General features: G+C 70.1%; 1 protein-coding gene across 1 annotated transcript; it reads left to right on the top strand.

Moving 5' to 3' along the window:
• The first annotated feature begins 338 nt into the window (after positions 1-338).
• Positions 339-12,656, top strand: SAMD4B (sterile alpha motif domain containing 4B). The gene is given in 15 exon segments (XM_065044238.1): positions 339-477; positions 2,390-2,744; positions 5,328-5,795; positions 6,926-7,156; positions 7,239-7,348; positions 7,434-7,520; positions 8,599-8,694; positions 8,696-8,749; positions 8,751-8,844; positions 9,427-9,510; positions 9,598-9,718; positions 10,163-10,358; positions 10,708-10,819; positions 12,176-12,259; positions 12,532-12,656. Coding segments are annotated over 14 exon segments (1,962 nt in total). The 5' UTR covers positions 339-477; positions 2,390-2,548; the 3' UTR covers positions 12,561-12,656.

Here is a 12,656-nt window from a genome sequence, read left to right on the forward strand (position 1 = left end):
CCCCATCCGGAGTCACGGACCCACAGCCCCACCCTGAAGCCCCGCCCCCTCAAACCGCGCCCCCTCCCCCGCCCCGCCCTCTCACCTCCCGAGGCCACGCCCTCTCAAGCCCCGCCCAACAGCCATCCGGATGCGACCGAGCGGCGTGGTCAAGGGAGAGGGCGTGGTCTAGTCCCCCCGAGAGGGGCGTGGCCTCTGGAGGGCGTGGAGTGCATAGGGGCGTGACCGGCGCAAAGGGGCGGGGTTCCCTCCTCCCCGCTTCCCGCGTTCCCATTGGCAGCTCCTCTCACCCAATGGTGAGCCGGGGGCGGGGCCAACCCCTCCTCCGGAAAGCGCCCCGCGACGACACCGCCCTATCCTCATTGGCTGGAGCGGAAGGGGAGGGGCGCAGCGGCGGGCGCGTGCGCCGTGGCGCGGTGACGCACCGTGCGTGCTGACGTTGCGCGGCGGCGACGGCGCCTCGGAGCGCGGCGGCCGGTGAGTGCGGGGGGGGAACCGGCGGGAGCGGTGGAACCGGGATCCCCCCCCCCCCTCCCCCGCTCCCCCGGGGCCTCCGGGCCCCGCCCCGGCCCTGCGCCCCGCCCCGAGCTCGCGGCTCCTCACCCGCGGCCGCCGGGCCTGGGCCGGGCCCTCCCTGACCCCCGGTACCGAGCGCCGGGCCCGGCCCCGGCCCCGCCCGCCCACCGGCCCCTCCGGGCGCTTCCCCGTTCCCGACGCGGCGGGAGGTCCCCGGGGAGGGGGGGCCGTGTTTCTCCGGGCGCCGGGAGCGCCATGCGGGGCGTCCCGGGCTGGGTCTGGGGGTGGGGGGCGGCCCGGGGGGGTCCCGGTTGTGCTGGGGGGCCGGGATGGGGCCCTGCGCTGCTCACGGCCACACCGGGGGGGGACGGTGTGTGCTGGGTGGGGCCGGGCCCCACTAGGGGTCCCCATGGCTGCTGGGGCGTTCCCATCCCCATTGGGGGGCCCCATTCCCCACCGGGGGTCCCCATCCCCACTTGGGGGGTTCTTATCCCCCTGGGGGGTCCCCATCCCCACTCGGGGGGTTCCCATCATCGTTGGGGGCGCCTCAGTCCTCACCAGGATCCCCCATCTTTACTGGGGGGTCCCAATGCCTACCGGGGGTCCCCATCCCCCTGGGGGGTCCCCGTGTCTGCTTGAAGGTCCGAATCCCCACTGAGGGGGGCGGGGTCCCCATCACCACTTGGGGGGTCCCCATCTCTGCTGGGGGGTCCCAATGTACACCAGGGGACCCCGTGTCTGCTGGGGGGTCCAGATCCCCACCAGGGGTCCCCATCCCCACTTGGGGGGGTTCTCATCCCTGTGGGGGGGGTCCCAATCTCCACTAGGGGTCCCCATCTCTGCTGGGGGGGCCCAATCCCTACTAGGGGTCCCAATCCCCACTAGGGGTCCCCATCCATGCTGGGGGGTTCTCATCCCCACTGGGGGAGCGTCCCCACCCCCCTGGGGAGATCCCCATCCCCACTTGGGTTCTCATCCCCGTTGGGGGGTCCCAGTCCCCACCAGGGGTCCCCATGTCTGCTGGGGGGGTTCTCATTCCCGTTGGGGGGTCCCAATCCCCACCAGGGGTCCCCATGTCTGCTGGGGGGGTTCTCATCCCTGTTGGGGGGTCCCCATGTCTGCTGGGGGGGTTCTCATCCCCGTTGGGGGTCCCAATCCCCACCAGGGGTCCCCATGTCTGCTGGGGGGTTCTCATCCCCGTTGGGGGGTCCCAGTGCCCACCAGGGGTCCCCATGTCTGCTGGGGGGGTTCTCATTCCTGTTGGGGGGTCCCAGTCCCCACCAGGGGTCCCCATGTCTGCTGGGGGGGTTCTCATCCCCGTTGGGGGGTCCCAATCTCCACCAGGGGTCCCCGTGTCTGCTGGGGGGTTCTCATCCCCATTGGGGGGTCCCAATCCCCACCAGGGGTCCCCATGTCTGCTGGGGGGTTCTCATCCCTGTTGGGGGGTCCCAATCCCCACCAGGGGTCCCCATGTCTGCTGGGGGGTTCTCATCCCCGTTGGGGGGTCCCAATCCCCACCAGGGGTCCCCATGTCTGCTGGGGGGTTCTCATCCCTGTTGGGGGTCCCAGTCCCCACCAGGGGTCCCCATGTCTGCTGGGGGGGTTCTCATCCCCGTTGGGGGTCCCAGTGCCCACCAGGGGTCCCCATGTCTGCTGGGGGGTTGTCATCCCCATTGGGGGGTCCCAATCCCCACCAGGGGTCCCCGTGTCTGCTGGGGGGTTCTCATCCCCGTTGGGGGGTCCCAATCCCCACCAGGGGTCCCCGTGTCTGCTGGGGGATCCCCATCCCCACTCAGGGAGCGCCCCGTCTCCCTGGGGGTGTCCCCATCCCCATTTGGGGGATCCCCATCCCTGACCCCCCGTTCTCCCGCAGGCCTCTCCCTGGTTCCCGCAGCCCCCCATGCCCGCCGCACCCCGCGGGGACCCCGACTCCTGCGGCAGCCGCGACCGGGGCCGCCTCGCCGCCATGTGAAGGAGGGGGGGGCGCACGGCCCGACCCCCGCGTCCCCCCCCAGCCGCGCCGGTGACCGCCATGATGTTCCGGGACCAGGTGGGGATCGTGGCCGGGTGGTTCAAGGGCTGGAACGAGTGCGAGCAGACGGTGGCTCTGCTGTCGCTGCTCAAGCGCGTCACCCGCACCCAGGCGCGCTTCCTGCAGCTCTGCCTCGAGCACTCGCTGGCCGACTGCCCCGACATCCACCTGCTCGAGGCCGAGGCCAACAGCGCCGGTGAGGACCCGCGGGGGGGCACGGGGGGGTACGGGGGCTCTGGGGGTTCCCTGGGGCCCCGACATCCACCTGCTCAAGGCCAACAGCGCCCATGAGGGGCCATGGGGGGGTATGGGGGTCCTGGGGGTTCCCTGGGGCCCCGACATCCACCTGCTCAAGGCCAACAGTGCCCATGAGGGGCCATGGGGGGGCATGGGGGCTCTGGGGGTACCCTGGGGCCCCGACATCCACCTGCTCAAGGTCAAGGCCAACAGCACCAGTGAGGACCCGCAGGGGGGCTACAGGGGGGTATGGGGGTTCTGCGGGTTCCCTGGGGCCCCGACATCCACCTGCTCAAGGCCAACAGTGCCCATGAGGGGCCATGGGGGGTATGGGGGTCCTGGGGGTTCCCTGGGGCCCCGACATCCACCTGCTCAAGGCCAACAGCGCTGGTGAGGGGCCATGGGGGGGTACGGGGGTTCTTGGGGTTCCCTGGGGCCCCGACATCCACCTGCTCGAGGCCGAGGCCAACAGCGCCGGTGAGGACCCGCGGGGGGCACGGGGGGTACGGGGGTCCTGGGGGTTCCCTGGGGCCCCGACATCCACCTGCTCAAGGCCAAGGCCAACAGCGCCCATGAGGGGCCATGGGGGGGCATGGGGGCTCTGGGGGTACCCTGGGGCCCCGACATCCACCTGCTCAAGGCCAAGGCCAACAGCACCAGTGAGGACCCGCAGGGGGGCTACAGGGGGGTATGGGGGTTCTGGGGGTTCCCTGGGGCCCCAACATCCACCTGCTCAAGGCCAAGGCCAACAGCGCCCATGAGGGGCCATGGGGGGGCATGGGGGTTCTGGGGGTTCCCTGGGGCCCCAACATCCACCTGCTCAAGGCCGACAGCGCCCATGAGGGGCCATGGGGGGGCATGGGGGCTCTGGGGGTACCCTGGGGCCCCGACATCCACCTGCTCGAGGCCAAGGCCAACAGCACCAGTGAGGACCCGCAGGGGGGCTACAGGGGGGTATGGGGGTTCTGGGGGTTCCCTGGGGCCCCAACATCCACCTGCTCAAGGCCAAGGCCAACAGCGCCCATGAGGGGCCATGGGGGGGCATGGGGGTTCTGGGGGTTCCCTGGGGCCCCAACATCCACCTGCTCAAGGCCGACAGTGCCCATGAGGGGCCATGGGGGGGCATGGGGGCTCTGGGGGTACCCTGGGGCCCCGACATCCACCTGCTCGAGGCCAAGGCCAACAGCACCAGTGAGGACCCGCAGGGGGGCTACAGGGGGGTATGGGGGTTCTGGGGGTTCCCTGGGGCCCCAACATCCACCTGCTCAAGGCCAAGGCCAACAGCGCCCATGAGGGGCCATCGGGGGGCATGGGGGTTCTGGGGGTTCCCTGGGGCCCCGACATCCACCTGCTCAAGGCCAACAGCGCCGGTGAGGACCCGTGGGGGGGCCACGGGGGGTACGGGGGTCCTGGGGGTTCCCTGGGGCCCCAACATTCACCTGCTCAAGGCCAACAGTGCCCATGAGGGGCCATGGGGGGGTACGGGGGCTCTGGGGGTTCCCTGGGGCCCCAACATCCACCTGCTCAAGGCCAACAGCGCTGGTGAGGACCCGCGGGGGGGCCACGGGGGGTATGGGGGTTCTGGGGGTTCCCTGGGGCCCCAACATCCACCTGCTCAAGGCCAACAGCGCTGGTGAGGGGCCATGGGGGGGTACGGGGGTTCTGGGGGTTCCCTGGGGGAACATGGGGTTCCCTGGGTGGATGGAGGGACTCTGGGGGACCCTCAGGGCTCCCCAGGTAGACAGGGGACACTGTGGGGACCCCCAAGGCTCCCCAGGTAGACAAGAGGGACTCTTTGGGGATCTCGTGGGCTCCCTAGGTAGACAAGGGGGACCCTTTGGGGAGCCCCAAGGCTCCCCAGCTGGATGGGGGGGGGCTCTGTGGGGGTCCCCAAGGCTTCCTGCATCCCCCCTAAGCCCTGGGGTGACTCTGACCCCCCTGTCCCTGTTCCCCGTGGGCTATGGGGTCACCCCAGCCCAAGCCCTGGGGTGATCCTGACCCTCTTGTCCCCCCCCGCCAAGCTCTGGGGTGACTCTGACCCCCTTGTCCCCCCTCCCCAAGCCCTGGGGTGACTCTGACCCCCTTGTCCCCCCTCCCCAAGCCCTGGGGTGACTCTGACCCCCTTGTCCCCCCTCCCCAAGCTCTGGGGTGGCTCTGACCCCCATGTCCCCCCTCCCCAAGCCCTGGGGTAACTGTCCCCCCATTGTCCCCCCTCCCCAAGCCCTGGGCTGACTGTTCCCTCCTTGTCCCCCCTCCCCAAGCCCTGGGGTGACTCTGCCCCCTTGTCCTCCCTCCCCAAGCCCTGGGGTGGCTCTGACCCCCATGTCCCCCCTCCCCAAGCCCTGGGGTAACTGTCCCCCCATTGTCCCCCCTCCCCAAGCCCTGGGCTGACTGTTCCCTCCTTGTCCCCCCTCCCCAAGCCCTGGGGTGGCTGTCCCCTCTTTGTCCCCCCTCCCCAAGCCCTGGGGTGTCTGTCCCCTCCTTGTCCCCCCTCCCCAAGCCCTGGGGTGGCTGTGACCCCCTGTCCCCTCCGTCCCCCCAGCCGCCATCAGCCAGTGGCCGCAGGAGCCGGCGGAGGCCCTGGTGGCCCTGCTGCTGGCCCACCTGCCGCTGCTGCAGCCGGGGAACGCGGCGGCCAAGGCCGAGTACATGAAGCGGCTGCAGAAGGTGCTGGCGGACGCCATCGAGCGCAACCGCTGCGTGGAGGAGAGCCGGCAGCTGCTGTCCTACGCGCTCATCCACCCGGCCACCACGCTGGACGACCGCAGCGCCCTGGCGCTCTGGCTGGGCCACCTGGAGGAGCGTTTGGCTAGCGGAGCCGCCGGCAGCCCGGCGCCGCGGCCGCCGCCACGGCCCAGCGCCGAGCCCGCGCCCAGCAGGAGGGTGGCGCACCACGAGTGGCCCGAGCAGGGCTGGGCCGAGGGGGGGGCGGCGCCCGCGCCCCCCCGCGAGAACGGGCACCCCAGCTTCCAGCAGCCCCCCGGGAACGGCGGAGACATGGGGGGAGCGGGTGAGTTGGGGACGTTGAGTGACAAGGGGGGACTTGGCGGGGACAAGGGGTCGGGGGGGGACAGTAAAGGGTTAGGAGGAGCTGGGGGGGGCCTGGGTGGAAGAATGGGAACCCCAAGTTCCAGCAGCCCCCCGGGAACGGCGGAGACATGGGGGGAGCGGGTGACTGGGGGATGGGGGACATTGAGTGACAAGGGGGGCTTGGGGGGGACATTGAGAGCTAAGGAGGGACTTGGGGGACAAGGGGTCTGGGGGGGACAGTTAAGGGTTAGGGGAGATGGGGGGGACTTGGTGGAAGGGGCACCCCCCCAGGAGAACGGGCACCCCAGCTTCCAGCAGCCCCCCAGGAATGGTGGTGACATGGGGGGAGTGGGTGAGTTGGGGACATTGAGTGCCAAGGGGGGATGTGGTGGGGACAAGGGGTCGGGGGGGGACAGTAAAGGGTTAGGAGGAGCTGGGGGGGGGCTGGGTGGAAGAACGGGCACCCCAACTTCCAGCAGCCCCCCAGGAATGGTGGTGACATGGGGGGAGCGGGTGAGTTGGGGACAGGGGACGTTGAGTGACAAGGAGTGACTTGGGGGGGACATGGAGGGCTGAGGAGGGACTTGGGGGGACAATGAAGGGTTAGGAGGAGTTGGGGGGCCTGGGTGGGTGAAAGGGCACCCCCCCGGCAAGAATGGGCACCCCAGCTTCCAGCAGCCCCCCGGGAATGGCGGAGACATGGGGGGAGCGGGTGAGTTGGGGATGGGGGATGTTGAGTGTCAAGGAGGGACTTGGGGGGGACAAGAGGACATTAAGTGACAAGCAGGGACTTTGGGGTGACAGTAAAGGGTTAGGAGTAGTCGGGGGGGGCCTGGGGGGGCGAACGGGCGCCCCAACTTCCAGCAGCCCCCCAGGAACAGCAGCAACATGGGGGGAGCGGGTGAGTTGGGGACAGGAAGGGGACAATGGGACATTAAGTCCCAAATTGGCCCGGGGGGGGGACATTGAAGGGCTGAGGAACGATCTGGGGGGGCCACGAAGGGGTTGGGGGGTGCGAAGGGGACATTTAGGGCTGAGGAGGGGTCTACGGGGGGTCCAGCAGAGGGGACCCCGGCGTCCGGGCCCCCCCTGACCCCCGTGTCCCCCCAGCCCTGCCCTGCCAGCTGCACCCCCCCAGCCCCATCAAACGCTCCCTGGCGCTGGTGCCGGGGGGGCAGGAGTGGCCGGGGGGGGGCGGCCCCAGCGAGGACCCCCCCCGCGCCGCCCCCCCCCATTTCGGGGAGCCCCTGTCCCCCCAGAGCAGCACGGGCTCCGAGCAGCCCGACGAGGGGGGGGCCGGCGGCAGAAACACCTTCCAGGAGGACGGCAGCGGGATGAAAGGTGGGGACGGGGGGGACGCGTGGGGACACGCCGGGGGGGTGGCGCCTGGCGGGTGTCACCGCGTGTGTCCCCCCCCCCGCAGACGTCCCGTCGTGGCTGAAGAGCCTGCGGCTGCACAAATACGCGGCGCTTTTCTCCCAAATGACGTACGAGGAGATGATGACGCTGACCGAGCGGCACCTGGAGTCGCAGGTGGGTCCCTGTGTCCCCGACACCCCCCCCGCCCCCCACCGCAGCGGGGAGGGGACCCCCCGGTTGTCACCGCGTGTCCCCGCAGAACGTCACCAAGGGCGCGCGGCACAAGATCGCCCTGAGCATCCAGAAGCTGCGGGAGCGGCAGAGCGTCCTGCGCGCGCTGGAGAAGGTGACGCCGCGGGTGGCCCTGGTGGCCCCGGGGGTGGCCCCGAGTGGCCCTTGTGTCCCCAGGGGTGGCCCTTGTGTCCCTGGGGGTGGCACCAAGTGTCCCTTGTGTCCCCAGGGGTGGCCCTGGTGTCCCTGGGGGTGTCCCCAGGAGTGGCCCTTGTGTCCCCAGGAGTGGCCCTGGTGGCCCCGGGGGTGGCCCCTGGTGGCCCCAGGGCTGGCCCTGATGTCCCTGGGGTGGCCCCAAGTGGCCCTTTTGTCCCCGGGGTGGCCCTTGTGTCCCCAGGGGTGTCCCCGGGGTTGGACCTTGTGTCGCTGGAGGCGGCACCAAGTGGCCCTTGTGGCCCTGGGTGGCCACATGTCCTAAGGGCTGTCCCCAAGGGTGGCCCTGGTGTCCCCAGGAGTGGCACCAAGTGGTGCTGGGTGTCCCCAGGGGTGGCACTAAGTGGCCCTTGTGTCCCCGGGGGTGGCACTGGGTGTCTCCATGTCTGAAGGGGTGTCCCCAGGGGTGGCCCTTGTGTCCCCAAGGGTGGCCCTTTTGTCCCCGGGGGGTGGCACTAAGTGGCCCTTGTGTCCCCAAGGGTGGCACTGAGTGGCCCTTGTGGCCCTGGGTGACCCTATGTCTGAAGCGGTGTCCCAAGGGTGGCCCTTGTGTCCCCACGAGTGGCACCAAGTGGTACTGGGGGTCCCCATACGTGGCACTGGTTGTCCCTTGTGTCCTCAAGGGTGGTACTGGGTGTCCCCATGTCCTAAGGGGTGTCCCCATGTCCTAAGGGGTGTCCCCAGGGGGTGGCACTGGGTGTCCCCAGGGGGTGGCACTGGGTGTCCCTGGTCCCCCAACTTCTGTGTCCCCAGGGATGGTGGGGGGAGGGGGGCTGGTTCCTGACCCCCCGCAACGTCCCCCCTTGTCCCCAGGGTCCCCCCTTGTCCCCAAGTTCCCCTTGTCCCCAACGTCCCCCCTTGTCCCCAAGTTCCCCTTGTCCCCAACGTCCCCCCTTGTCCCCAGGGTCCCCCCTTGTCCCCAGGGTCCCCCCTTGTCCCCAGGGTCCCCCCTTGTCCCCAACGTCCCCCGTTGTCCCCAGGACATCCTGGAGGGCGGGAACGTGTGGTCGGCGCTGCAGGAGCTGCAGCAGATCCTGGTCACCCCCATCAAGGCCTTTCGGCCCCCCCCGGCCGCGCCCCCCCCCCGGCCCCCCGGACGGGCCCCCCCCGGGGGCCACCGATGCCTTCGCCGCCCCCCCCCCACCCGGCCGGTGACACCGAGGCCCCCGCGGCCCCTGTCCCCGACGGGGACATCCCGGGGCAGTTCACCCGCGTCATGGGCAAAGGTGACACCCCCCACCCCAAATTTCCTTCTGGGGGTGGGGGATGTCCCAGGGTGCTGGGGGGTGCCCGGATGCCTGGGTCCCCCCCGATACCCCCCTTTCCTTTTTTTGGGGGGGTCAGGGTGCTGGTGGGGGGGTAAGGGGGTTGGAGGGGGTCCTGGGATGCCGGGGGGGTCCTGGGGGGGGGTCAGGGTGCTGGGGTGTGCCCAGATGCCTGGATCCCCCCTGATGCCCCCATTTCCTTTTTGGGGGGGCACGGGGTGCTGGGGGGGGTAAGGGGGTTGGAGGGGGTCCTGGGATGCTGGGGGGGTTCCCAGGGTGCTGGGGGGGGGTCAGGGTGCTTGGGGGTGCCCAGAGGCCTGAGATCCCCTTGACCCCCCCTCGATCCCCCTCTTTCCTTTTGGGGGGGGTCCCAGGGTGCTGGGGTGTGCCCGGATGCCTGGGTCCGTGTCAACCCTCGTATTTCCTTTCGGGGGGGTCCCAGGGGGATGGGGGGGGGTCAGGGGGTTGGAGGGGGTCCTAGGATCTTGGGGGGGTGGTCCTGGGGGGGTCAGGATGCTGCGTGCCCCCCTGACCCCCCCTCAGTGTGCACCCAGCTGCTGGTGTCGCGGCCGGACGAGGAGAACATCACCAGTTACCTCCAGCTCCTCGAGAAGTGCCTGAGCCACGAGGGTACCGGGGGGGGGCCCGAGGAGGGGGGCACGGGGGTCCCTGCGGCCCCCCCCGCATCCCGCTGACCCCCCCGTGTCCCCCCCCAGGCGTTCACGGAGACGCAGAAGAAGCGGCTCCTGTCCTGGAAGCAGCAGGTGCTGAAGCTGCTTCGCGCCTTCCCCAAGAAGCTGCCGCTCGACCCCCCCGGTTATCGCCCCCCCAAGGGGTAAGTGGCTGGGGGGGGGGCAAAGGGGGGGGCAAATTGGGGGAGGGACCCCCCCCAAGTCACCCCCTGCATTGGGTTTCCCCCCCTACCCCTTTTAGGGGGGTTTGGGACCCCCGGATGCTGCTGTCAGCCCCTTGATCCCCCCGGGTGCCTTTTTGTCCCCCCCTATTTGAGTGCCAAATTCACATCCCCCTCCCCATTTTGGGGGGGTCTGAGGGGGCCTCACCCCCCCGTTCCCATTTTGGGGGAGTCCAAAGGGGTCTCCCCCCACTCCAGATGCCCCAATTTCTCCTCTGTGTACCCCATTGCTCCCCCCCCACCCCCGAGGTCTGGGGGGGCTCATTTTCTGTGGGGGGCCTCCTGGGGTTGGGGGGGGGGGGGGGTCTGGAGGGGCCACTGTCCCCCTGACCCCCCCCTCCCATTTGATCTGTGTCCCCCCCCCAGCTGGGCCTTCGGCTCCAACTCGCTCCCCATAGCTGGCTCTGTGGGGGGGGCGGGGGGGCGGCGGGGGGGTCGGCCCTTCGCATTGCCCCCCCGGGCGCTGCCCCCCACCCGCCTGGGGCTGCTGGGACCCGCGGGGGGGGCGCCGCCCCCACGGCCCCCGCTGGCCGGGCCCCCTCTGGGCACCCAGGGACGCCAGGTGGGTCCTGGGGGGCAAATATGGGGGGGGACTTGGGGATTTGGGGGGGCAAATGGGGGGGAACGTGGGGATTTGGGGGGGTGGAGTGGGGGGCGCAGATGCGGGGAGCTCTGGGGGGAGTATGGGGGGGCTTTATGGGGTGGCAGATGTTGGGGGAGCTCTATGGGGGTAGATGGGGGGCTCTGGGGGGGGCAGATGTGGGGGGCAAGATGTGGGGGATGTTGGGTGTGGGGTTTGTGTTTGGGGGTGAAATGTGGACCCCAGATCCTGTTTGGTTTTGGGCAGTTGGGGGGGAGGGGTGTGCAGCCCCCCATCCTCTTTTCTAACCCCCGCTTGTCCCCCCCTGCAGAGCCTGTGGTTCGGGGGGGCCGGGGGCTCCCCGGGGGGGCGCAGCGCGGTGCAGCGCACCCACTCCCTGCCCGTCCACACCTCCCCACAGGCCCTGCTCGCCTTCCCACAGGGTAGGTCTGGGATGGGGGGGTGCAAAACTGGGGTGGGGGGGGCACCCCCGGGTCCGGAGGGAACACCCCCAGAGTGGGGGGGACATCCCTAGAGGTGGGGGGTGTGACTGGTTGCCTCCACGTGTGGGTTGGGTGGACCTGTCACCCAGTTTCTTGGGAGACCTGTCACCCTATTGCCTTCCCACACGGTAGGTCCAGGATAGGGGGGGCACAAAATTGGGGTGAGGGGGTTACCCCGGGTTGGAGGGCACCCCTGGGGCATGTGAGGGACACCTCTAGAGTGGGGGGAACTAGAACTGTTGTCCCCACATTGCCTGGGTAGACCTGTCGCCCCCCTATTGCGGGGTAGACCTGTCAGCCCCCTACCGCGGGGTAGACCTATCAGCCCCCTACCGAGGGGTAGACCTGTCAGCCCCCTATTGCGGGGTAGACCTGGCAGCCCCCTACCGCGGGGTAGACCTGTCGCCCCCCTATTGCGGGGTAGACCTGTCAGCCCCCTACCGCGGGGTAGACCTGTCAGCCCCCTACCGCGGGGTAGACCTGTCAGCCCCCTACCGCGGGGTAGACCTGGCAGCCCCCTACCGCGGGGTAGACCTGTCAGCCCCCTATTGCGGGGTAGACCTGGCAGCCCCCTATTGCGGGGTAGACCTGGCAGCCCCCTATTGCGGGGTAGACCTGGCAGCCCCCTATTGCGGGGTAGACCTGTCAGCCCCCTACCGCGGGGTAGACCTGGCAGCCCCCTATTGCGGGGTAGACCTGGCAGCCCCCTATCGCGGGGTAGACCTGGCAGCCCCCTACCGCGGGGTAGACCTGTCACCCCCTATCGCGGGGTAGACCTGGCAGCCCCTACCGCGGGGTAGACCTGTCAGCCCCCTATTGCGGGGTAGATCTGTCAGCCCCCTACCGCGGGGTAGACCTGGCAGCCCCCTATTGCGGGGTAGACCTGGCAGCCCCCCTACCGCGGGGTAGACCTGGCAGCCCCCTATTGCGGGGTAGACCTGGCAGCCCCCTGTTGCGGGGTAGACCTGGCAGCCCCCTATTGCGGGGTAGACCTGGCAGCCCCCTTTTGCGGGGTAGACCTGGCAGCCCCCTATTGCGGGGTAGACCTGGCAGCCCCCTTTTGCGGGGTAGACCTGGCAGCCCCCTATTGCGGGGTAGACCTGGCAGCCCCCTATTGCGGGGTAGACCTGTCACCCCCCTACCGCGGGGTAGACCTGTCACCCCTAACAGTGGCTCCCCAAGGCGGGTTTTTTTGGAGGTCAGGATGCCTGGGCACCCTCCGAGGGGTTTGGGGGTGTGGGGCTTGGGCCCCCTCTTCTCATTTATGTGTGTGTTCCGTTCCCCCCCCCAATCCAGAGTGTCCCCCCCCCGGCACGGACCTGGAGATCAACCCGACGCTGGAGTCGCTGTGTCTGAGCATGACGGAGCACGCGCTGGGGGGTGAGTGGACATGGAGGGGGACACTGGGACTTGGGGGACATGGTGATGTGGGGGGGACACGGGGACACAGTGACATGGGAGGGACAGGGGGACATGGGGGGGGGAAACATGAAGATGGGGGGGGACACAGGATGTGGGGGGAACATGGGGACACAGGATGGGGGGGCCACAAAGGCACAGGGGATATTGGGGAAGGGGACAAGGGGGATGGGGACACCGGGGGGGACATGGGGACACGATGCCCCCCCTGACCCCCCCCACCCTCCCCTCAGATGGCGCAGACAAGACCTCCACCATCTGATGGCGCCGGCCCCTCCCAAACTGGGGGGGGTTCCCCCTTCACCTCCCATGACCAGTCACCCTCCCAGGCTGGGGGGGGGCGGAGGGGCCCCCCCCG

The sequence above is a fragment of the Columba livia genome, chromosome 34 (assembly GCF_036013475.1).
Source record: "Columba livia isolate bColLiv1 breed racing homer chromosome 34, bColLiv1.pat.W.v2, whole genome shotgun sequence".
Taxonomy (NCBI): Eukaryota; Metazoa; Chordata; class Aves; order Columbiformes; family Columbidae; genus Columba; species Columba livia.